Source organism: Alosa sapidissima, chromosome 24 (genome assembly GCF_018492685.1).
Source record: "Alosa sapidissima isolate fAloSap1 chromosome 24, fAloSap1.pri, whole genome shotgun sequence".
NCBI classification, from domain to species: Eukaryota; Metazoa; Chordata; class Actinopteri; order Clupeiformes; family Clupeidae; genus Alosa; species Alosa sapidissima.
Window position 1 is genome coordinate 8,007,911 of NC_055980.1, and position 27,625 is coordinate 8,035,535.

The 27,625-nt window shown below is 44.7% G+C and overlaps 1 protein-coding gene across 1 annotated transcript; it reads right to left on the reverse strand.

Moving 5' to 3' along the window:
- grid2ipb (glutamate receptor, ionotropic, delta 2 (Grid2) interacting protein, b) lies at positions 1 to 27,252 on the reverse strand. Its single transcript, XM_042083785.1, has 23 exons — positions 26,898 to 27,252; positions 25,701 to 25,954; positions 25,082 to 25,414; positions 24,475 to 24,629; positions 17,925 to 18,176; positions 15,343 to 15,428; positions 13,242 to 13,311; positions 12,525 to 12,827; positions 11,799 to 11,950; positions 11,140 to 11,265; positions 10,515 to 10,609; positions 8,493 to 8,628; positions 7,494 to 7,867; positions 6,284 to 7,150; positions 5,889 to 5,976; positions 5,199 to 5,276; positions 4,211 to 4,410; positions 3,346 to 3,501; positions 2,918 to 3,004; positions 2,691 to 2,820; positions 2,416 to 2,534; positions 1,588 to 1,752; positions 1 to 1,378 (listed from the first exon to the last, which is right to left on the reverse strand). The coding sequence occupies exons 1-23, from the start codon at positions 26,980 to 26,982 to the stop codon at positions 1,307 to 1,309; spliced, it is 4,383 nt and encodes a 1,460-aa protein (XP_041939719.1). The 5' UTR covers positions 26,983 to 27,252; the 3' UTR covers positions 1 to 1,306.
- Between the last annotated feature and the right edge of the window lie 373 nt (positions 27,253 to 27,625).

A 27,625-nucleotide genomic window follows, 5' to 3' on the forward strand; every position in this document is an offset into this window, starting at 1 on the left:
AGCAAATTTATTCTCACAATATTATAAAACACATACATCAAGCGGCATTTATAAGTCTATGGCCCACATACTGAAGCCAGTAGCTGTACTACAGAACAGTGATACTGAGATACATTATAACATAAAAACATATAAATTACATAATTAGACACAAATAAATAAAGGGTATTGACATCACAGCAGCCAATTAGGCTATTTTGTCACAAGCTAAAGTTATAATGAATCTGTGACAGAATATGTGGGGCTGTTTTGAGATTTTTGGTTTACATTCAGCTATAAGGCCTAAAATGAACCAAGCTACACAGCTGAAGGGGGGAAGACAAAAGAAAGACAGAACAAAAAACACTTCATATGTATTCAAAACAATAAACATAAATATGTTCTGATTCTGCTCTTATCAAGGAGACAATAACATATTGACTCCACCATTAATCAAATTAAAGTAATGACTGTACAAAAATACATAATAAGACTGAGAAAAAAACACGACAGTGACTGCTTTACAAATAATTATTCCAACAGTGCCAGAATATCTTGTTCTTTTAGTCAATACTCAGCTTTGAGAGGACTGAAACACACAAACTGTTCCCTATGCCACATGCTAGGCTACTCACTGGTCTTAAATATGGTGGGTATGTAATAATAAATGAACTAGCAAAAATCCAGATTAGAACATATTTTGAAATTGCCAAATGCCACATAAATTAAACTACACTGTATTACTATAACGTCAGGACATGTAGCATTTCAATACTGAATCTTTTGTAAAATCATGATCATTTTGGAATTTGCATGTGATCCATTAACATAGCATGTATTTATCTTCTTTACCATGTACAAGTTCTTTTGCTGCATGACTGTAATGTCTATTTCACTACTGAAACCATGGATGCGAGGGGGGCAGTAAACAAAACAGATCCTGGCCACATATATCAGAACATCATTCTTACCAAACTAAACATAATATATACTCTGGGTACATTCTTTGCCACTGGCATTCAGAAATCTTTGTTAGGTCCATACACATGCTGCACAATTCCACTGTCAAATATGATCAAACACTATATAAATAAATATATATATATTTATATCTCCTGAACATCTGGTATTAACTATGACATTTTAAGTAAAAGTCTGAATCAGTCTGAATCAGGCAATAGAGCTCACATAAAACTTTACCCTTGATTAAGTTTGGCCATACTGCCTGAACAAATTCCATACAATGTTTGGAATGTGTTCCCTCTCCACGGTCTTCGCTATTCGAGCTGTTGGCACATTGGTCAAGAATCATTGATATGTCTGCTTCTCACCAAGCAAGAGGAGAGGTCATGCGTGGGCTTCGTGGGTTTTCAGTGGCCTGGGTTTCATGTAACGCACGCTGCAAAACACCAACACATTACTTCAGAGACCCAAAGAGTGTTTTTCCTACTACTGCCGCGGGCAAAACACCATGTGACCTACAATAACGTGCAGATGTACATTTCTTTCTGCGCCTCTTTATGTAATCACAAAATGTCCATGCCTGCATTAAGCAGCATTCAGTCTTTTAGCATGAATTTAGAAATAGCTGCACGTATTCCACCTCACCTCAAACTTGGAGGTGAACTCTGCAAAGATGCCGAAGAAGGCCTCAGTGGTGGTGGCCTTGCCATCCTCACCGAAGAAGGACGCCACCTTGCTGAACTCCTCGATGGCCCTCTGCTGGAGTGAATCTAAGGACTGCACTGCCGGGTGGCTGTTCTCCAAGAAGCTCTGTCCCAACCATCAAGGGGTTTAAACCACAGCAATCACAGCGCCTCAACCACTCCACAGTAGATGAGTGTAGAGAGTCCTAAAAACGCTCTGCTTTACCATATTAACTTGTTGAGACTTGTGAATTTGTAATGGGAATGTGTTGTGGAGTATGCTTCAATGGTATTCTGTTCAGGGCACTTAAATAAGTTAATGAGGACAGTAAACTCTGTCTTCTTTCTCACCCATGGATGCGTTTCCCAAAACCATAGTTGCTAACTAAGTTAGAAACTTTGTTGGTTGCAATGCAATTTCCCATTACCAACAAACTAAGTTGCTAACAGGTTAGCTACTATGGTTTTGGGAAACGCACCCGAGAGTGTTCAATAAGGATGTGGTTTGAACACACAAGCAAGGCAGAGAAGCTGAGAAAAGACTGCCACAGGAACACTCAGTCTCAGTATCCTCCCTTGGTTGTACTTTTAAGATGGCAAAATCTTTAAAATATTAACGACCATAGTCTAGCTGCTGCCTGCCGAGGGGAAAGGCAGACCCTCGATGCCTGGCTCGAGGACGCAGAGTGTATCTGTAACTTTGTGAATATATACTTACAAAAAAATGTCATAAGATATTGTTGAGAGAGTGTGGATGAAAGCGCTCCAGAGTTTGAGAGGAAAAGGATACACTCATGACGACTGCAAAGCGATCCTCGGCTGTGGGTGGGATCTTTAGACAGGCAGTCCGGATGTCTTCAATGGTTGAGTGGAGGTCTGTGAGGTCTGTAGTGATGGTTCTCTGGTTGACTGTTAGGATGGGGAGAATAGTTTTATGTTTTTCATTATATAGTTTGACATTCAACTGTTTTAAATGTCATTGATATTCCCATTCAGACCAGGCTGATTTGTAATTATGTTCTGAAAATAGAAATACTCTGAATGCACCATAAAAGTTTAATGTACCTTTAGCAGCAAGTGGCACGGTTGTAAGGTCCCTGGCAAAGTTGAGAAGCTCTGGGAAATGTTGGCATAGTGATTTGGCAAGAATGTGGAGAAACGTTGACTTTCCATCAACAGTCTTTGTTGTGCTGAGCTTTGGAAGACAAAATTAACATTTCAGTATAAAAAATTGTCTGACATAGGAGCAAAACATGTACATACAACAGAATAAAATAGAATAATGTCCATACCTCAGTGAGGAAGTTAATTTTAAATCCAGTTGTTCTATTTGTTTTAGGTTGACCATTGTTCAGGTAATTCCCCATTGCCAACACAAACTGTCAACAGAAACAATTCTCAGAACTCTATATAAATAAACATTTGAAACAATTGCACAAAAATTATGAAGTGTCATGTCTGGAAATAACACATTAATCATATAGCTTAAGAATAGCACTGATGCATAAGGTAACTGCCATAACAGGTGTGTTATATATAGTTAGATGACAAATCCTTGGGAAGCTAGAGGCCCTCTAGCCCCTAAGCTTCTATGAATAGTAAATAACAACATTTTCCAGGCTGTGAATTTCACATCAGTTTTCTTTTTTTAAGTCAGTGTAACTGTGAGGTTAGTTGGTATACACATTGCTTGGATTCCTGGCAGTGCAAATGATTTTACCTCCAGGATCTTTGCCAGCTTCTTGCTACTCTTAAGCTCCAGGGAGGCTTTGTAGATGCACTCGTAGCCAGCTCTCATTTCCTCCACCTTCTCCTGGAGAGTGGTCTTAAAATGGAGACTACGCAGCCTGGTCTTATACTCAGGCACCAATAACATCTGCAGTAACACACACACACAAACACATAGCATATGATCTTCCACACATATTTGCACACATGATGAGTCAGCTCAATGCTCCCACATGCCACATGATACCTGTAGCTCATGCACGGAAACTTTGCTAGTTGATGGATTTTGCACTTTGCCCACCATTTAAATTAGGGCCCTCTGAGTTATCCTCTTACTTTTTTATCTTTATCCCAATACACACAGTATATACACACACACACACACACACACACACACACATATATATATATATATACCATGGTTTAGGTTGAAAAGGGTGTCGTTTAAAAAGTGATATTCTACACCTATGAAGTAGATCTGGTAAAAAAAAAAGTTTAATCGTCGTTGGTAACTATAACAACGATATTAGGACGACGGTTGAGCCTGGAGGCAGGCTTCGCAACAATGGAATCAACTGTAAACAGCTGAAAAAACTAACGATTTTAGCTCTAAAACTCATTTAGTATTAATAATTGATTTCATATTTATTTATTTCGTAAGTGACCATGGTATAAACGGGATAATGCCCTTCAATGCGTTCATTATCAGAAATAAATGGACGACGCGGAGGCGTGAACCGTCCGACGCAAAGCGGAGGATGGTTGCTTCCACAAAGTCCATTTCTGAATGGACACCTCGTCGGGCATTATCCCTTACATATACACACACATATACAAAATGTGAAGTACACTGGTACCTGGAGGACAAATTGATCTGGCTCGCTGAGTTTGGTGAGGTCCTGGTCAAACCGTTCATACTGCTTGACCTCCTCGTCGTCGGGGGCGTAGAGCAGCAGCTGTCTGATGTGAGCCGGCTCCAGGCGGTGCTCGGTGCTCATGGTCATGAGGACCTGTCGCAGCTCAGCAGGGGACAGCTTCAAATGCGCTATCAGGATGGCTGCGCACAAGAACCAGGCAGGTAAACACAGGCACAAACCCAGCATAGTCAGCCCAATGTCCATCACTTAACATGGAACTAATTAGACATAGTGATAGAATGGTTTGGTTAAATAAGTACTTGTGATGTAAATGTAAATGTTTGTTTGAACCACAATGTCCTCAATAGCACGTTCATCTGAGAGGAAAACACGAGTGTTAAAGTTTCCTTGTGGCTTCTCAGTAATTGAAAGAAACTCCTACAAAGGGCTAAATTATGAAGGCAGTAAGACGGAGAGTCTAAAGAAAAACAAGTACAAAAGACTATCCGGGTAAAAAAAAAAACATGAAAGGGTTAGCTAGGAAAGTCTCTATTTGGACACCACCACAATACGTCATGTCTGTATTCCTGACTGACTCATGCCCATCCAGATTCCCACGCAGCCTGCCCCTCATAACTCTTTTATTACACCTGGTTCACAATGCAGCTCTCACTCTTAAGAGTGGAACACCATCCACACACTGCTAGCACACTCTAACTCTATATCTAGATATATGAAACACACTGATGTATTGACCTGTAACCCTTGAGATTGCTGTTTCTTATCTTCAGAACCACTGCAGTGCTTGAGCGAGGAGCACGAAAAGACCCCGTCTAATCCCACTGGTGCACGCAGGACACACAACCACCCTCCCACTACGCCTCCGCTTCCTGTGGGCCTGCCCGAGCTGTCTGCGTAAGCTGGTGGCGGAGCGAAAGCACCCGCGCGCCTCTCCGCCCGCCGCCCACGCGCACCCAGTCATACTCACAAGCGTTGTAGGCCTTCTTGTGGGAGAGGATCTCGATCACGTCTTTCTTTTTAAAGCTCTCGGGGAGGAAGGTGGGTTCTGGAAGAGAGACTGACACATTTAATCATGGTGTGAGCATGCGTTCTCCAGGCACTGGCTGCGGGCACATTTAGAAGAGGAGGATGCTTAAGATGGAGGCGGATGGAGGTGCCGAGATGCCAGTGAATGGAGAACGGATGACTTGGGGGGGGACTGATTCACACATGTCCATTGGATATAGAAGGCATGGGGACACTGAAACAGAGTCCAGAAACACACATATGAGGGACGTGAGCAACGCAGTGCAGGTGCTACTGTGATGTGACTAGACACTGTAAATTGATGAATGCTGGGCATTAATGAGTGAAAAGCAATACAAAACGTATTGATTTATTACTGAACATAACAGTGGAAAAATAAAAATAATGCTGTAATAATACACTTAAAGTATACTTATAACAACTGATTTATCATAATTAATATCACATCAGCACACACTACATTTAAGTTTTAATATTTTTTCAGTCTTACCCGAGGGGGAAGTTGTGTTTCTATTGTGTAGTAAAATGAGGAGGTAGATGATGTTGCTGAATGCTTTTTGTAAGCATGGATTATGTAAGCATGATGACCACATATGATATGAAAATGAAGATGAACACCAGCAAAACTTACTGGAACTCCTCTGTGTACCAAAGTGCAACTCCAAATCGAGGTACTTCACCATGTCACTGAGTTTATCATAATCTGGGTCTTCCCCAAGCTAATGAGAAAGAACATAAGTTATTCTACTGCAAAGTCAGTACATTCGCACAAGCTCTCATTATACAACAATGCAGCATATTTTAGCAGCCTAGCAGTCTGACACTGCATAATAAAAACAAGAGTCACAAAAGGTCAACTCATTACACCATCCACGCATTCAAGCCAAGGGAAAATCAATAATTACAGCTAAGTTGACCCCATTAATAGGTGATCCCATACAAACATATAAATATCTGGGGTTCAAATTCTTGGTCAAAGACTCATATCCTTAAATAAGCCATGCAACAGCATTAGCCTCTGCTCACCTGTCCCCAGATCGTGCCCTCGGAGTTCTCCACCTGCTCCCAGCGCAGCCTCTTCACGCTCATATGATTGGAGTCGCTGGCGCTCGGGGAGGGCTTGGGCAGGGGCGGAGGCTCGCAGGGGGGCAGCGGCGGTGGGGGTGGCGGGGGCACCTTCTGGTTGAGGGCGCTCTCGTAGGTCTGGCTGGTGGGCAGGGCGGCGTGCGGCTGCTGGGGCCTGGCCGAGGGGCTGCTGCTCTGCCGGGCGAGGAAGGACGAGAGCTGGGGCTGGTTGGGGAGGATGGGGTGCGGCGCGTGGGGCTGCGCAGGCTGCGCGGCGCGCGGCGGCTGGGGGGAGCTCTGGGGCGAAGGGAACATGGCCGTCTGGCTCCGGTGGTGCGGGTGATGGAGCTGGTGGCTGGAGGCGTGGGATCGGGGCTGGGGGGAGGTGTGCGCCCCTGGGTTAGACTGGGACTGCTGCTGCTGCTGCTGGGAGTGCTGGTGGCGTAGCTGGTTTTGGTGGTGGTGGTGGTGGTGACGGCGGCGATCCTGCAGGTCCTCCCTGGTGGGCAGCACCTTGTTGAGCGGCGGCCGGCCGGCCAGGAACGGACACGGGGGAGGCGGGGGCGGAACCGGGATGATGGGGTGGTGCTGGAAGGCCAGCGGCGGCTGGGGCAGCGGCTCGGGGGGCAACGCGATGGGCAGCGGGGGGTCAGTGAACTGGATGGGGGGAGGCGGGGGCGGGGGGCTTTGGGGCGGCGGTGGGATGTGGTCAGAGCCGGACGAGTAGGTGAGGGAGTTGGTGTCGTCACTGCTGCTGTGCATGTCGCTGCTGGCACTGCTCAGTTGCCGGCGCAACGCGTTCGCCTCCTGCTCGTCCTGGAAACTCATCTGCACAAACACATCAAAAGTCACCACTCAGGAGAGATTAGGTTTAAAAATACTATCTAAGCAAGACTTAGGCATCTATTCTACATTTATGATGGCTTTTTCTGTTAGTAAAATACATTGTCAGGAAAATAAATGCTTACTCAAAAGAATGTACAGTTCAAGACACATCAAGACACTTCAGCACAGTGTGATTGAATTCTGGTCTGGATGTCCATGGCATCATGGCATCCTTGCCAGCTTATTCATTTCAGTGTGCAGAGAGCATTGTGGGATAGTGGCTAAGATAGTGGCTAAGAACTCTTAAGTCTCTAAGAAGTTTGGAAGAAGTGACGATGTTGTTTACCTGTTTGTGTTTGTATGTGTGAGTGTGTACACGTGAGACACATGCCTCCTCATAGTCGTTCTCTCCGCCCACAAAGTCGTCGATGATGGTGACGCGGTGGCCGAGCTGCTCGCTGAGGGCGTCCAGGAACTTGTCGGTGTCGCGACTGCGGGGCGGCCGGGAGAAGGTGAAGAGCTTGCGGCGCCGTGACAGCGGACTGGGCAGCCCGTCGTCGGCAGCCAGCGAAGGGAAGTTGGGCGAGGGCAGCGGGCTGTCCAGGGTCACGTAAGGGTTGGACTCCACGCTGCCCGGCGAAGGTTCGGCCGAAGTGGGGTAGAACTCGAAATGGGAGTTGGGTTCCTTCCATGACAGAGACAGGCCAGACTTTCGGGTCCCTTTGGAAAGAGAAGGAATGAATGAAAAGGCATCGTCACTGCGATGACTTCAAGAAAGTAACTACACACTCCATCATTCAAAACAACAACTTACAGAATTATAGTTTTCTATCATCATCTCACAATAGTATATCATTCTTATGATCTTATAATAGCACACAGTTTTTGTCATCTCACAATAGTCCACAATTCTTATCAGCTCACAATAGTCCGCAATTCTTATCAGCTCACAATAGTACACAAGTCTTATCATTTCACAATAGTCCGCAATTCTTATCATTCCACAATAGTACACAAGTCTTATCAGCTCACAATAGTACACAATTCTTATCATCTTACAATAGTACGCAAGTCTTATCATTTCACAATAGTATGTAATTCTTATGATCTTAATAATAGCACACAATTCTTATCATTTCACAATAGTATGCCAGTCTTATCGTCATCTTACTTATAATACACAATAGTATGCAGGTATGCGAGTCTTAACCATGAAGTGTGTCTGCTCTGGTAGTGACATGACAAGCATTGCTGATGAGGCGCTTAACTTTGAACTTAACTAAGACCCAACCTTCGCCTAAACAGGAAACAAGTTGATGACAAACAGGAAGCGTGTCCAGAGTACCTGAGGAGAAGGACGAGCGGGGGTGTGTTTGGCCCTCTGGTTGCCCGCCGTTGTTGGCTGGGGATGAGTGACCCTGGAAGGATGTTGCACTCTTTCCTGTGTACACACCCTCCAGCTCGGTGTACACTCCTGACATCTATGGTATATGGGCATGATTAGATGGGGCAGTTGAGACGGAGGGAGGAAGCAACTGGTGGAAAAGGTGGCCCAGTCAAACAGCATTGGGACATATAATTATAGGGGACTATTTTGACAGGTTCATCCTGTCTAGTGTTCGGGAATAGTGTCCGCCTCAAGTGACTAACTTCCTACTGTTCATGTGCCAGCGCCTGAAGGGATGCTACACAGTTTTGTTTACTTTACGCGACCGCAATAAACAGCAAAACTGAGTCCACGCTAACAACTACTGTGATAATCTGTGACTGAGAACAACTATAAATAATGAAGACAAATGTATTTTCTATAAACAATCAAAGTTAATAGAAAGCTGTGATTCTGAAATAAACTGCACAAGCTTTAGAGAACCTGGCATTACAGTAACATATCTGTTTGCTATACAATGTCTGTTTAACTGTGAATAAAAATAATGATGTAGGTTGAAGAGTAATACTATAGCTTCATTTTATGTATACTTGTAACAACAACAGAATGGGTTTAACAAGTACTTGTATAGCTAATGGGTATTTTAAATAGCAAGCATTGTGTTATAATTTCACTATGAAGGCAGCAGTGTGGAGCCAAAGCTTTTCTAAATGTTTCTCTTTCCCTGTATGTTCACATTCTGTTCAGAGAAGGCAGCTAGTCATTGTCAGCTTTGACATTTCAATGGTGAATGATTCATGTAAGGCCTTTGTTAGCATTCAGAGCTTAAACAAGTTAGGCCAGCGATGAGAGGCTGGTCTATAACAACAAAGAGAATTTGCTCATTAAAAGTCTTGCTGCTTCACTAAGATCATAAGGTGCTTAATAAGATGTAAAAACACCTAGCACATTTGAAGTAGAGGAGGCAATGATATTTAAAGCAAAAATAAATAGCTGTTTTTAATTAAGCTGCAGATGTAGTCAGTTACCCAGATAGCATGAGGTTTGGTGGACCTGTTGTCATATCTGGCAGTCTGCTGGTGTTTTGCTTATCAATTAACCGGTGGTCCACTGGCGGAATCCCCCTATTTCAGTTATACTTCTTCATTTCAATAGTCAATTTTTAAAACCATATTTTTATGTTATATTAAAGGTGATGGCAAGCCACTGCTGAGGCGATATCTGCCAATCTAATTTTGCTATCTGGGTAGTAGTCACATGTATGTCTGCGCCTGCCTCGCTACAAGTTGATTCCTTTGGGAGTTGGAATGTGCTGAGCTTTGCTAAACGCCTCAAGCTTGTCTGTTGTGGTTGTGCTGTTATGCTCCCAGAGACATGCTGGGTTCCAGAGACCAGGAGTTACTTGTGCTCTTTTCCTCCCATAGCAAAATCAATGAGTCTTGATCTGCCTTGAAAGGTTACAGCAACATTACATCCAAAGATCTGTCTCAAACTCAATCTATATTAAACTTGTTGCCATTGGCTACAACATGGTGCCTTGAGCGTGGTTGCCAGATCGGAGTTGCTATACATGATTCTTTCTGAGAAAAATGCATGCAATTCTGAGAAGTGAAGACAGAAATAGTAACAAAAGAAGTACGTGAACAAGGCTAGGAAGGTTAGCCATCATTTTTGCTAAGTATTCATTCAAGCATAAATTGAACACACTTGCCAGCGGCTTTCCAGTTCACCTTTAATCTTATGTCCCAATGCTTGTTTTGACCAGTGCCATATAGCCAAGGGTCAAACATGTCTGGTGAAGGACCATGCCACACAGTGTTACAATAACATTTATGAAAGTTAAGGCATAAAGACCCAGTGCCATGCCTTCACACAGCCCATGTGTGACCCTAGAAGCTGCAGGTGACACAAAGAGATTGAGTATGTGTGCTCTGTAGGCAGGCTGGGGTGAGGGGAGGGGGGAGGGGGAGTGTTACCCACATGATGGTTCATGCTGGGCGACTCGGGGAAGGAGGTGCCGTCTCCGCACTGCCTCTCCTCCGGCGTGGGCCTGGCCCCCGGCTCAGTGTACATCCCTGAGGCACACACAAAGCACCAGCGTCCAGCATGGAAGCCAAAAGGGGGCACCACACACACACACACACACACACACACACACACACACACACACACACAAACAAGCAGCCTGCTGCCTGCCCTGAACCACTCGCAAGCAAGCTGGGCTGTGGGAGAAGGCAGCATCTGAAGCATGTGAGGCTAACGAGAGGTTAGCCAGCCCAGAGCAGGCTGGCAAACAAACAACAGACGGTGCTGAAGGCCTGTGTTTATATTTACATTCCTTTCCACTTTTATTTCCTGACATGAAGGAGACATAATCAGACGAATCACAGCTGTTTAGATGCCTCGCAGGCACGAGAACAAATGGACCTCCAGCAGGGAACATAGTCTGTCGTACTGAAGAGCAGCGGAGAAGACGCTACCAGTATGAGAGCATGGGATGTAGCACAGTAATGACCCGGCGTGGCCCTGGGCCCTTAATATGGTGTTTATAGAGGAGCAGTAAACAGGTGAAGGGCCCCGGCAGGGGCGCAGTGACGCTGCGTACCCATTCCCAGGTGAGTGCCGATGATGCAGTCGTCGGAGCTGCGCTCTCGCACGCTGTTCCGGTGCGACGTCCCCGTCACCCGCATGGAGCTGCTCCGCCGGTGGCTCTCGGGGCCCAGCTCTGGCTCTGTGGCGCCAACGGGTACACACACACGCACACACACACACACACACACACACACACACACACACACACACACACATGCACACACACACACACACACACACACACACACACACACACACACACGCACACACACGCACATACACACACACGCACACACACACACACACACACACACACATACACACACAACACACGCACATATAAATATTAGCACAACTACAGAAATAGAAGCAAAAGGGCATAAACAAGGGAAGAAACACACACACACACACACACACACACACACACACACACACACACACACACACACACACACACACACAAGCATACAAACATACACCTAAACACAACAAGCCACTTCGGTATCAAGTAACCAATGTAAAACCAAATGAAAAAATAGCCCAGTCTCCATCTCTCCAATCTCTGCATAACTCATTTTGCTCCCGTGCATTCCATGAGCAGTGTCACATTTGCGGAACGACTTGGCCAATGGCCCACATATCTGTTCCGCTGAGCACGAGCTCACTCCCCACCTGCCGACTTGAAGCCCAGGAAGCGGGAGATCTTGCTCTGGCAGTGCTCCTGCTCCTCGTAGGTCAGCAGCTGGTAGATGAACTGCCAGATCACCTGCTTGGCCGGCGTGTCCAGCACAGGATAGATGTCCACGATCAGCGTGTCCACATTCCTAAGCATGGGAGCACAGGCCAGGCGGTCTTCACATGTCACTCTGACAGGAGCTTTTCCTGTTGCACTAGACATCTCAGTATCATGCTGGAAATTCATGTGATGGGTTTCATGATTGATAAAGCTAATTTTTTTGAATTATCACTGAGGGAGATAAATGATTTAGGTTTCATCTTCCCTTCATCGTTCAGAAACATTCATGCTAGATATATAAATGACATTTTGACAACACTGAAAATATAACTAAAGGTCATTGAAATAACTGACTAAAAGTCATTTTTTAAAAAGTAATATTTCCCTACTTATAGGGAATACTTGTTTTATTCTCAGAGCTTTTGTATTAAACAAATCAAAATTTGTTTGCCAGTGAATCTATTTCTTCCTCATATAGATTACAAGAGCCATTCTTGAGGAGTCATACGCACTAAAGACTAAACATAAATCTCCTACACCAGAGATTTCTGTTGCCCTGTTGAACAGCTGGAAGAACTATTCCCCAAACACTTTCGAGTCTTATATAATACCGATACAAAGAGAGCCCTGACAAACGCCTGTCCTCCGACTCTCACCCCTACCTGTGCTGAAAGAAGGTCTCCAGGGACTTGCAGATGCTGTAGCGTTCCTGCCCGGTCAGCACGTGCTCCAGGGTCTGGCTGAAGGTGCGGCCGTGGACGCGGATACTGGGTGGCAGGATCTCGGCCACCCACTGCAGCGAGCTGAGGGCGGACGAGCGTGACTGGGGCAGCGGCGGCGGGGGCGACTGGTCAGCCTCCTCCGAGTCGGACGGCGAGTATGAGGCCGGGCCCTCCTCCACCACCAGTGTGGGATTGGCGCCACTGCCCTGGAGCATGGACACCACCTTGTCGTGGGAGCAGTTCCTGAGGGAGGCAAACGGAAAATAAATCCACACATAGAAACACACACACACACACACACACACACACACACACACACACAGACACACACACTAGCACACACACACACACACACACACACACACACACACACACACACACCACATACACTATACAGCAAACAACTGGCACACATATAGAAACACCTATACTATGACCTAGCACACTCCCACACACACTCACAAAGATAATGGAATATAAATAAAGTGTTTTTTTTTAACGGCTAACCAGATACTGAAGAACATGGTAACATCTATGCACATTGATACAATATCTACATTTAAGTCACAAACAGAAATCTATCCTGGATTTCATTCAGGCTGATAAATGAGCTGACTGCAAATGTATAACATTGAATACAGTATATTCAACACAGACCTCATGTCCAGGCCATTGAGAAACAGAATTCGATCTCCTGGCTTGAGACCACAGTCCTCCGCTGGACTGTCTGTAGAAGGAGCGATGGACGAGGGTGGTGTGGGGAATGAGAGAAAAAGAGAGAGAATTTGTATTGATTTCAGAGTTAAAAGTGTCTCTATATAGATAAAGATAGGATACATGGATGGATGAATTCATGGATATACAGACACACATGGGAGCAGGCAGGACTCGTACTGTTGATGTTCAAAGTTGAGTATTAAGACACATTTCTTGGGACTAGCTTTCTAGGACACAACGTCTTAATAGACAAAACATCTCATCTCACTGAAGCACACAGAGGGATTTCTCATCATGAGGTTTCTCTCATCATGGTGCTAGACACCCACATGCCCTCCCCACATTCAGCAAAATACTCCCACTACACAGACACATGCACACACACACACTTACCCACACACAAACAACACATATGTAGACACAAACACACACCCCTCCCATATGGAGCTTGCTGACTCAGCACTGACTGGCCTGTGCACAGCCCTGAAGAGTGGGCGAACCACGTCAAACACACACACACACACACACACACACACACACACACACACACACACACACTCTCTCACATCCCCCACTTCAGCAGCACCTCTAATACAGCACTTCAAGCTCCTTATCTTCACATTTCTGAATACAGTTCCCTTCAGCTTTCAATTCAAGCCATTACCTAGTAACAGTACTCAGTTCACACACGCACACGCACAAAGCACACACACAAAGCACACACACACACACACGCACACACAGACGCTCACAAAAAGCACACAACGCACCGGCAAAGATCACAACACAACCCTCCTACTGTTAACATCGTCCATCACACCTCACACCACACATTCTCCAGCCCAAATATTTATCTGGATTCATGGAATCGCCCCAAAACCTAACCTGCTATTTTCAACTTAATTTTGATTGATCTAAACAAACACACTTAGCCTGGGTGTTCCCATGCTGCCTTGCGCGCGATTTGATTCACGCTGCTAAGGCAGCCTGGAGACCATGGAGCAAATTTTCGCCTGAGATAGGGAACCAATCACAGAACAGGGGGGAAAGCAAGACGATGATGCACAGACGCATTTGATAGACATCCGTGGCACCCAATAAACGGATCTGAGCATTTTTTTCAAATACGAGAAAATGAACGTTTGGTTCCCAGACCACGTCTCATTGAGAAGTGGTGGCGCTAGCCAGGCTAAAACACACTGGGACACACCACAAATTGAATAAAAATCTTAAAGCTTAACAACTAGGCAAAATCAATCGGCTAATTTAACACAACAGGCCTAAAGGCCTTAACAACAAACACTGATGAGTCAACTCAATACTCCCACATGCCACGCGATAGCTACAGTTCATGCACGAGAACTTTGCTTGTTGATTAACTTTCCCCTCCACCATTTAAATCAGGGTCCACAATAGTATGTAATAATATAATAATGTAATAATGTAATAATATCTGGTAATATCTATATCAAATTGATTAAAGTTTACTTTTAATCATATTTACTTACAAAAAATACAGACAGGGGCGTGAAAGGTCTGAGTCATATCTTAAAGTCAGATGATACTCATTCATAGAAAATCATCTATAATCTAATAATACTTAAATGCATTTAAAGCCCTAGAGACTAATGATTTAGGTATTCATTTCTCAGTGATGACTGGAGAGCAGAGAGAGAGAGAGTGGATCAGAAATAAAAGATAGAGGGACTAATATGGTAGAATATGAGAGGAGAGGAGAGGAGAGGAGAGGAGAGGAGAGGAGACGAGAGGAGAGGAGAGGAGACGAGACGAGAAGAGAGAAGGAGGAGACGAGAGGAGAGGAGGAGGAGAGGAGACGAGAGGGGAGGAGAGGAGAGGAGATGGGAGGAGAGAGGAGAGGAGACGAGAGGAGACGAGAGGAGAGGAGGAGGAGACGAGAGGAGATGAGAGGGGAGGAGAGGAGAGGAGAGGGGTGGGGAGGAGAGACAAGAAGGTCAGAGGAGATGATGAGAGGAGAGGAGGGGTAAAGTCCGAGGGCAAGAGGGGAAGTCAGCATTCCTACCTGGAATCACAGAGTCGATGCACACAGGTGCATGACCCCGGAGGGTGAAGCCAAAGCTCTTCTTTCCCCTGTTAACCCTCAACGTCCTGAAATACAGCACACCAATGATATCAGTCCGATTGTCACTATACCATACTTACAAGACACATTTACATACAATTTACATACATCAAACCTGCATACCATTTACAATCACGTGTGCACGCAATCACATTTAAGTACAGTTTACCACCACACCACATATTTGCACACAATTAATTAAATGACTTCACATGCTTAGTTGCTTAATTATTGAGATAATTATCCTCTGACTGTGCTATGGAGCTTGCTACCAGTTTTAATAAATTAAATATGTGCATCATGCATATTTGATAAGGAAATCTGTTAACAATCATAAGGACAGAAGGGAACCCAACATCACTGTATTTCCTGATGCTCCTTAGCTGCAGCCACCATTCATGTGGTAACATTGGTCTCATTAATAGGCTCCATCCATTCAAAGGCATTTATTTGTACAGAAGGACTTTCCCTGTGGATGAAGTGGTCCACATAAACGCGTGTGGGGATATTCTGCTTACTCTGTGTGTTTATGCCAGCGAACGATTCCATTGTGCTGTGGCTATTTTTGTGCCATTTCATCAACACAAACCACCAAAAGAAGTGGGACAGAGAAAAAGAAATCGAATAAACAACATAAGTATCTCAGCGGGCAACGTGGGAAAAAAAAAAAAAACACACGGCTCCAATTCAGTCGCTTCACCGTGACATTTTCAACATCAAAGTAAAGTGCGGCTGCTTGGTTGCTGTGGCAACTCCTCCAGGCACCACTCGATGCTGAGTAAATTGGAACGAGGAGGAAGAGGAAGATGTAGAGGAGAAGCAATAAATCTGGTCAATTGTTTTAGCACTATTTACATAAGGTGGGCTTGTTTAGGAGGAGGTTATCTGTAGAGAGAGGAGAGAGGCACGTGGACTCAACAGTGGTGAGAAAATATGCAGCAAAGTCTTTAGCTTGGAACTGAACAGTTGTTCTCTCCTGCACGCTCGGTCACTGACTTACAGGCACAGATTGCCGTATAGTAGCCAACAAATAAGCACTGGTTTAAAGCTCATTAAGACAAGTAAGAATCCAAGCAAGAGTTCAAACTACTCGACTACAGCTTGAAAGAGAACTGATCTTCTTCAACTAATATATTTGCTGATGACACAGAAACATCTGTCTTAAAAATGCTGAATATTGGGACTCAATATGTGTGATGAAAATCAATGGACAATCAATGGATAGATTCATGGGCAGTTTGTCTGTTATTTTTGTCAGTTTGCTTAGTTTGTCTAACAGGTACATGTAAGCATTGCTGTAACTGATATCCAATGTGATTTACAGACAGGGACAGTGTTAATCTACCATTTCATTAACAGCTGAGGTGATTACAGCTGGCACAGTCTAGAACTGGATCTGGACTCTAAGGCGACTGTCGCATTTCACCTTCTATTGACCAGAGCCACTTGCTGGATTGTGTCTCTGTGTCCGTGTCTGATGAATGTCTGTCTAGTCCATTTATCCACATCACCAGGGGATCCGTTAACATTATTACTGAGCAATATCCAGTTTTACAATACTTAACAATCTTACTAAATCATCTCACTTCTTTCAGATAGGGGCACAAAAGTCAATGTTAATAGCAAAATAAACTAAAGACATTTTATTTCTTCTTCAAGGTGAGAGAAAAACATCACCGGAAACGACCATGACTGAATAAAAATCACAGTGTTGTCAGTGAGTGTTACTGGAGCTTACATAACCAGAGCAAGACAATCAATAAAGTCCCTGACTGAAATATTGCTACGCAACTCACAGGATGCGTCTACGCAGCTCCAAAACATGTGGGGGCTGGCGAGGTCTATTATGGGCTGGAAAACACTGCTGTTTGCACACTTCACTTGTCCTGTACCACTTCACACAATGGCAAGGATGTTCACTGTATTGATCCCTTGGCGACGGTGACCGGTTGATGAGGTAGAATTAATAGATGGAAAGAGAGAGGCAGCCAAGTATATGTCACCTGTTTGTTATTACTGCACTGTAACATTCACACGTCCTGTGTGCCAAGACACGTCAGTGCCTTCTGTCCAGAGTCTGGCACAGACATAAATACACACACATGAGAAATGACTCTGACACACAGAAGTAAGACATCACCACCTACTACACACTAGACACAGGCATCAACATGCCCACACACACATGCTCACCCTCTATACACTAACATAAACACACACACGTCAACACACACACATCAACACACACACACACACACACACACACACACACACACACACACACACACACACACACACACACACACACACACACACACACACACACCCTTCCCACACACCGGAGTCAAGACCTGGCCACAGAATTACATATACTGTAAATAAGCACCCTCACACACCTCACCCCACACACCATGAACACACACACACACACACACACACACACGCACACACACACACACGCACACACACACACGCACACACTCACAGAGACACTTGATAGACACACACACGGTACAGCTCACCTCTGGTTGGGCAGGGTGGGGATGTTGGCGGTGGCACTCTTGCGCAAGCCGTTCTCGGTGGGGTCTCGGGGCACGGAGCTGGTGCGCTTGGAGCCGTGCTGCCGCTCGTGGTGCTCCTGGCTGCGGCTGCGGCGGAGCCGTCCTCGGCCGCCCGCCTCGCCGCCCTTCCCCGGCGGCCGGCACACGCGCTCGATCAGGCTCCGCGACACGGCCTCGTCGAAGCGCTGCCGGTGCTTCTTGGGAATGAAGATCCTGGCCAGCATGGCGAGGGAGAGGAGACACACAGGAGGATACAGAGGACAGGCGATCAAGACAATCTCATCGCGTGCGCTTTGCTCGTGGGGGGGAAGCCACCAGAAAGAGCTTGTGAAGTCACTACAGGTGCGCCTCAGGTAGAGCGAATCTCGGCGGCAAGGTCCAATGCACGACGACACGCACAACGACAAAAAAGCAAGCGGTGAGAGCAAAGTCAACTAGATGACTTCAAGCTTAGCTTCCGAAAAAGTGCTTGTCGACAACTGCCCTTAAATCCACTAGAAGAACTTTCAAACAGCAACACTCCCTCTAGCAGCCAATATGCCAGACACGGTGTAGATTATTGATGATGAGCTGGGTAGTCCTTGGGACACGAGAGGAGAGGAGGAGAGGCAGAGAAAAGGATCCCCAAAGAGAGAGATGGGATTTCAGGGGAAGCCGTGAGAATATCCACGCGCAGCCCCAGTCTTAGTCCGCCTGTTATCTTACACTGAGGCTCTCACTGCAGAGTCACCCAGTATATACCAGAATACAGCAACAGAAAAGGTGTGGGTGTACTTCACTCTACCGCCACTCTATGTCTCTCTCTCTCTCTCTCTCTCTCTTTCTCTCTCTCTCTCCCCCCACTCACTCTCTCGCTCTTTCTCTTTCATATTTCTGGACTGATATCTTCCTGGAAACCATGCCGACAACCCAGCTACAGAAAACCCCTGACTTTAAAAATACATCTTCATATGGGCACAGCATTAAGATGTGGGAATTGATCAAAATAGAAATGGCTATGCCCTTGCATTCTGTCTATCTAGTGCTTGTTCCAATGTTTCTTCTCTTCTTTTCTCTAATTAACCTATAACATCTACACTATTATTGACCAACCATAGTTATGCTTGTCATCGAAGATTATAGATGTTATCAGGAAACCACAAAGTAGTATTTAAATAGCATAATGAAAAAGTAGATTTTTATTAGTTATTATTTAACTATTTGAATGTAATGAAAACGGATCTAAAGATAGGCATCATCCTTCCCCTGCATAGACAGGATGATGTAAAAGAATAAACAAATTAACGATTTAGAGGAGCAATAATGACTAAAACAATGTTATCCTCCGTCATCATGAGTATCAACAGATGGGTATGAGCCTGCCTGCTCACCCACCACTGAATCCCCCCATCAGCACCACTTCATGCCTGAACGTTAAACAACACAGTGCTCATTAACCAATGTGGCCACAGAGCCACTTCCCTCTTGAATGGGCCTGGCATAGCCCTCAATCGCTCTCTTGACGTCTCTGAAGGGCGCTTCCTGTGTCCCTGTCTGTCCACCTGAAAGCGCATTCACATGCAAATGTGAATTCGGCAGCGGCCGCGGCCTTTAGAGTCTAATTGGCGAGGCATTTGAAATGACCACAAGAGGACCGAGGGAGATGAAAGTTATTATTCATTTCATCAAGTCAGAGGCTCAGGGAATGACAAAGCGCAATGACAGAACGAAGTGTTCTTTGAAACTCAAAAAAAAAAAAAAAAAACAGTCTAACAAATGACTTGGAAAGAACTATTGCAGAAGTCCTGCTTGTTCGCTAGTGAGGTATGACTGTACAGACTAGACAGGTAATGGCTCTCTCCTTGACAGAGAAAATGTATTCTCAGGAGGACGTATTATTTTCCTGATGCCCACACTGTGAGGCTGGCGCACACACACACACACACACACACACACACACACACACACACACACACACACACACACACACACACACAGACTACCCTGAAGCCACTAGTGCTTATGATGACTAAAAATGGATTATATCTTAAAGCCAGTTCTGCTGCCAAACTACCAATTCAGCACTACGCAAAAAAAGATTTTAAAAAAATGTACCTCACATAATCTTCAATATCCATTTCAAGCTCATTACATTTCAGATCTGACCTCGTTGCAGGAAAACCAGAGTTGTGCTAAAATTACACAGGGGCCAGAGGGCAAACAGCTCGAAGGAACACCAGGCGTTTGGTCGTTTAACGGCTGGACTAATTAAAATGGGATCATCTAAATCCACACATATTGCCAATTATTTATCTGGTAACGCTGCATTTATTACGCCTTTAGATCCGCTCATACAAAGCCTGTTTTTATTGATTAATTTAATTTCATTTCATTTATATATTTAAAGGACAGTGCACATTAATCAACATTTCTGTAAATATGCCAGTGTTAGCCAGCAGGCTAATTTTTAAAATCAGTATGCCAAATGGAAGGTTCTGGTGGGTCAGTGCAGACTATGTAATTACATGGCCAAGGATTCCAGAGTAAAATAGGGATGCATCACAAAACAGGACAAGCCATCTGTGGGTAATCAAGCCATATGACATGAGTGAGAGTCGGGTTGGTAAAGGCACGAGGCCGGACAAATAATCACCCAGTAAATCAAATGGCCATTTGGTATTACGTTAATTAAACAGTAACTGTTGGGAATGTTTTTTGTACTCCGTTATACACAGTCTTTTCTTTTATAGTTCAAATAAATTATTGAGCAACTGACATTTAATGGCATGTGATACAAATAGTATAGGCTACCTCAGAAATAAAAAGTATGGGTTGAATAGCACTTCAGAAAAAAACCATCTACAAATGCACTTTAATTAATTTCTCCATCAAACTATGATGCCTGCCAAAAGTACACACATTGAGCCGTGACCTGAACTGTGCTGTGTCTCATTTGGTAGTTTTAGTCCCCAGTAAAGAGTACAAAGGGTGCCTTTCTAAAAGCCATGCCAATATATTAGACCCTCTGCAATGCTCTTTTTACCCCCGGTATCTACCCAGGGTATTAACTCTATGCTAAATCAACATACACATTGTATTTAGCATCCGAACAAACTGTTTGTCATCTCTATTAGTTGAGTGAAGGAAATCTGAAGTTGAGACCCAAGCATCTCTGCTTAGTGGACAACAGTACTTCAGACACATAGCAAAATTCTGAGACTGTGACCGAGCACAAGACTTGTCTTGGAATAACTTCTTGTCTGGAAGTATACATCATAAAACAAAATGTAGCCCTTTGCCAAGTATGCAACAACAACTTCTCAACCACTGAAGGAAGGAAAGAGTCTACAGAAATGGTGACTAATTATGGCTTAAGAATCACAGATCCCAACTGCATCAACATCTCTTGCACAGCAATGACACTCTAACTGTACATTTCATGTTTTTCTGTCAGTGCCTAAATAGATTATAGAGTGCTCTGTGAAATTATTCTGACAAGAGATGTTAGTCATAAACACAGTAGGAGTGAGCCAGAGAAACTGAAAGCATTACATGTTGTCACTCAGACTGATTTTACTCCATATCCCAGGATTATTTGTAACAGGTAGCCCAGAGGTGTCTGGCCATGTGATCTCAGATACTACAGTGGGGGCTAGACTATTACATAACACCATACAATTTCTGATTTAATGGACTTTTAATTCCTTGTTAATCCATATGAGTTATATTAGGGCAGTCTGGAGAGAACTGTTGATAGAGAATAGTTCAACTGCTTACCCAATCCATGAGTGAGACTGCCATTCAAAAATTCCTTATTACCGGAATATTCTTTGACACTGCCAAAAGCCTTGTTGTATTATACATAACAAGTATAACGAAAAAAGGACTTTGTTATATCTACCATACCAAATGAAAGGAACTAGAACATCTGACAGATTAATAGACATACAACACTAATGTCATAAACCAGTAAAACAACACACCAGCATCATGCCCACAAGAGGGAATGGCAAATAAATGAAATGTGACAAAAACACAAAAAATCTACAAATTCACTGATTCCTATAGAATCTTGTGTCTGCCTCTATCAACCAAAACACTCCATGCATCCAGATACATTTTGGAATGTGAACTACTTACCCTAGGCAACTCATCCTAACCTAGAGTCCACCATTATTCTGTCCAGCAGAGAAATGGGTACACCTGTGGTGAGACTTCAGAGGACGCTGACGGCTACCACGGCTCAATGCCAGGAGAGGAGGGCCATTGTGTAAGCAAGAACTGTCAACAGCATACTGTCAAGCGAAGCCAGCCACTACACTACATGGTGACCCACGAGAGCTTACAGGGAATAATGAGGAGAAAAGCCATCAAATCCACACCAGAGAGAAAGAGAGAGAGAGCGAGAGATAGAGTGAGATAAAGAGAGAGAATGGGGGGCAGAGGGAGTGTGCGACTCAGTGTGTGTTCGAGTGTGCAAGCCAATGAGTGTGGGTGTAGAAGAGATGTATATTAATGTATAAGTGTGGAGATGTACAGTGTACATAGATGTATATATGCAGTGTAATAAAAGGAATAATTCATTGATGTGATTTTGCTCTGGTGTGAAACTGTAGAGATGATGGCCTTTCATGAACTACCTCTCTTCCAGGCGGCATACAGCTTAAATGATGCTTACAGCATCGACTACAAAAATAAAAAATATAAACGCTGCACTTATGCATCAGCCTGTCAATTCATAGGCTACACATTTGTGTTCAAATGCAAAGTCTGTGAAAAATATGTGGAAGATCTTCACTGATGCAGTATTGCTGTGTAAATTCATAGTGAAAAGCCTGTATTAATTGTGTTCATTTCAGCTGCCTCTCCATCAGTGAATGACCATAAATGTACAACTGTAAACAATGGGAATCTAAATGACTACTGAATGTTGAAAATTTAACAAGGTGTATTGATTAAACAGAATGTTATGTGTTTATGTATCTTATGAATACTGTAGAAAGGAACAAGAACCCTTAATTAAGCCTAATTTTGGCTTTCCACACTATTATCACAGTTGAATAATGATGAATCTGTCAATTGCTCAGTCAAGAATATTACGTTAACCATGAGTAACAGTGAGGAATCATTCCAGATATCATCTCTTATGTCACATGATGTGATATTCTACACCTTTTTTAACTTATATATCCAGTCTTTGGGATGCCAGAGGAATCCAACAAAGAAATCGGTTAGCTTAGCCCTTGACCTTCCTTCAAAAGCCTTCCCCTTGCTTGACAAGAACGTTGGTACTTTCATTCTTTGAAATCTCACAAAATTCAGTTTTCACAATAACAGGAATTTTCACCTACAGAAAAATGTAATTCCCTCCTACAGTATCATGTAATTCATTCTTCCCACTCACATTAGGGTCTTGACTGGCCCTGTGAGACTGTGAATGAGAAATGGGGACTTATGTCCTTGAGGTAACAACCAAATAATCTACAGGATGGTGTCCCTCAGCGTCCATGTTCCCAACACACAAACAGATTTCCCTCTCAAGGAGATTACAGACTTAGGCACATGGACTATTATCCTGTACAACAATGGGTCACCAGCAAATCAGCCTTCGGAGTAGAAAAGGCAGTAAGCTTGAATGCAACTAAATAAAGTATCAAAGCTGAAGGTGGGATATTGGGCACTTTATCACTGTTAAGGCTGGCTAATTACTAAAAGCATACAATTACTTATGCCTCGGCACAATGGATAATCATGAGCAAGTGTTAATTACCATGGACTCACATTAAACACAATACACCCACATACACCTAATATATTAATTCAACACCACTTTAGTTCATATAGCATGCTATTAAGAGGTGCCATTGTGATGATCACATTGGGTTGTGTGTTGCTAGAGTTTTGAACTATTTCAAACATAAACAAAAACCGCAAGGTAATCCGACCAACTGGCAAACCCTTTGTACCAGGCTGCCAGCTAACACATCCTCATAGGCAGTGTAGGAATGCCATGCCACTCACGCTACTCACGCCACTGACTTAGTTGGCTTCCAATGGGCTACTGCCCAGTGCCTGACACAGGACCAACGTGCCAGCCTAACTAGCATTGGGGGGGGGGGGGGGTCACCCGATTAAATGCTTGCCTTTCAGCAACAGATGGAGTCCGACCACCCCACTGTGAGGTCCTAATGACTGACACTAAGAAAGACCCTGATAATCCCGCTTTTTACAAAAGGAAAAGCTTGCTAACAATAACCTCAGAAATGCTAATCCTATGCTGTATTGATTTATGCTGGCAGACTGAGACTGAAAATAACCTCTTCCAAACATATCATCACACACAGACTCCAAGGTCTTAACTGTTCAGCCAATATCTCCATGACATGAATGGAAATAGGAATATGCAGCCCTCCTGTGGTCATATTAAAGAACCGGACACAATTTCAACGGAGAGTGGAGGGGAATGCCATGGAAACAACATACCCGCACAAGGGATGGCAAAGACATGTGTAGGATCTGTTGCTTAGAGTACCTGATGTTAGCAATGAGCTTCTGATGCTCCTCATTGGTCAAAATGTCAGGGAGGACGGAGGCCAGCCAATCCACTTTCCTCTCCGCAGCGTACTGCTTCAGAACAGCAAACAGTTTCTCCTTCACCTCGGGCTCGTCACCAAGCACTTGGTCAATCTGAAGGAAAAACACAATACATACCAACTGTTGTTTATTACTATGCTTCTACTGTGTAAAACTATAGAGCTGACTAAATGAATCATGGCTTCTCTGTTAAGGAGAGACGCAAAACTGACACTAGGCTTTTTTAAGAAGTGTGTGCATGAGTCCCTTCACTTTTTAGAGACATGTGCATGCGTCCATATCCCAGTAGTAGTAGTGCTAGCAGTGTGCAAGTCCTTTCAAATGCCAACTCCAGTTATATGGTTTCTATGGTTACCCAGTGATATCTCTATGGCTACACTCTGCAGAGGTCAGACCTTGCTTTCTCTCTCTCCTTCACCCCTCCCTCTCTCTTCTCTCTCTCTCTCTCTCTCTCTCTCTCTCTCTCTCTCTCTCTCTCTCTCTCCTTCAATCTCTATCTCTCGATCATTCTCTCTCACTCTGCCTCAGTCACACCGGACACCCACCCTCTTGTTGAACTCCAGGGCCTTGTGCTTGCGGTCCAGCCGGAGTCCGTCGCTGCCCGGCTGCGAGTCGTCGATGCTGCTGCTGTGGCGCTTCTGGCGGCTGCCCATGCAGAGCACCCCCAGGCGCAGCGTGCGGCCCTGCGACGCCTTGATCAGAGCCGCCGCCGTCTCGTGGTCCTTCACCGGGATGCCATTCACCTCCATGACGTAGTCGCCCGCCCGCAGCCCGTTGCGACCCGCCGGCGAGAATGGGGAGCAGTCCTCCACCAGGAGGGGGCAGTCTCCTACAATGGTGAAGCCAAATCGGCCATCAGGGCCTGGGGTGATGTCCATCTGTGGCATCCAGATATACACAGGTTATTTCAGGCTCTGGTTAAAATTAACTGGCTATTCATGATTACAAGGCATATGCAATGTCATTTGTTAAGGAAACAACATCCATGACATTTAAGAAGTATGAAGAGGCATAGATATTTGTAAGAGAGCATCAAGAAGGAGGAAATAGAAGACAGAGATAATAATCTGATTATAACTTGGGTTGCCAAGTTAGCAAGTACGACAGCATGGATGACAAATCTGGCAACACATCGATACATCAATCTGTGTTACTGTGTCAGACCTGATGGATGCGTGAGACCACCCCGATGCTGGGGGGGATGTTCTTCTGTGACTGGGCCAGGGCAATGAGCTCCTGGGCGCTGAGGGTGGACACGTCTTGACCCTCGATCTCCAGCACCTGGTCTCCAGGCTGCAGGCCTGACAGCATGGCACTGCTGCCCTCCTCCACGGACACAATGTAGCTGGGGCCATTGCCCCCCAGCTGGAAACCAAACTCCTCTGGCCAGCCCTGGTTGGATGCCGGCATAGTGAGGACTGTGGTATGAGGTATGAGAGAGAGAATTAGAGCGAGGGAGAGAGAGAGAGAGAGAGAGAGAGAGAGAGAGAGAGAGAGAGAGAGGTTTTAAATATAATTCTTAAATTAGTGGTGTTGGGTCTGTTACCACACAGTTTATGGTCAACCACTTTCTCATTGTTCATCTGTTTGTTTTCGTATGAATCATGTCTGTCTGCAGAGGCACGATCAAAAAACATTATGTTGACAAGAGATTCCTGTGTCTGGTTATTCTTGGCTCTTGAGAAACAGTACAGGCCAAGGACACTCGCAGCATGTCAAAAGATTCTTAAAGAGGTGCACAGACATGAGTTCAGATTCGTAAGAACAGCATTAAGGAAGTGGATGTGAATCACTCCGTAGATCTCGGTGGAAGTCTCCACTGAGATGATTGAACCTTTCAAGGGGACTGACCTCATTCAACCAACACATTCTGACCCGGAAAAATGAAGCATGAGGCCCATACTCTCACTGCCCTGCAGCTAACCACAGATGTGATCATCTGGACTGTGTAAAACCATCCAAAATTCGACTGTAGTGATTCTAATAAAACTGAACACAAACAGCACAATAGGGAATCAGCTACAGGTCTTTAATTCAGATGAGGCACAAAATATACACTACAGGGAGCAACGAATCCCATCAATACAGATAGCTAAGCTTTCAGTTTTAGTAGCATTAAAGTATTAGTTTACCCAAAATATAATACTTATTTTTGGAGGCTTTAAGGGGGATATGGTATGCCAGCTAGAGTCTGATTATGATCAGTTAATTCAGCATTAAAAAAAAATATCAGCCTAAACACATTGACCTGGATGCACATCCAAGGGAGCCTCTTGTGTACCACAGCACGTGACACAGAATCACTATCTGGGTTAACTATAAAATCGAAATCTGACTTCTAGTTGCGAAAGAGTGACTTACAGAAATCTTTAGAGGACTGCCGAGAGACTGACTTTCCCTGGCGCAAGGAGTACCGTCCCTTCTTGTTCTGCAGGAATTTCTTCATTGTGACTCAATTCTGCTGGACAGCGGTCAAAATGTATGGTCTCAACAGCAATGTCCAAACCAAAAATCCCCTCTCTGCGCGTCTACAGCGCACCCCACAGCGTCTTCGCCTCTTCCTTAGCGCGCCGCAGGACTGTGACTTTAAAATGTCCTGTCATCCCACACAGAGACGGCCCTCAGGAGCATTGCAACCTCGAACGCGCGAGCCGGGGATGATGGTGGTGGTACGCGCACGGGACCAAAGTGCCCTTGCCGGCAAAGTTGACTCTGCAGTCTCTCCACCGGAGCGCTGTTCAGGTCCGGAAGCCTCACTTGCGCAAGCACCAATCACGAAACTGGGACACGGCAGCACAGATCCTTAATAATTCTTCCTCCAAAAAAGGGTATTGTGAGGCCCCATTTTTCTATAAATACCAACCCCTTCCTCTGCTCTAGCTGCTGGCTCCCTCTCCAAGGGCCAGTAAGTGGCCCAGAATCGGCTTGAGGATCCAGGAGGACGGTGATGGCTAATTGGAGCGTCTGTGTGATCCGCAGCACTCTGCCACTGCTGCACACTCACTCACTCACTCGCACACAGTCGTTCACACTAACTCACTCACACACTCACTACTCACCACAGCAGCAGGAGGAGAGAGGCATTTAGA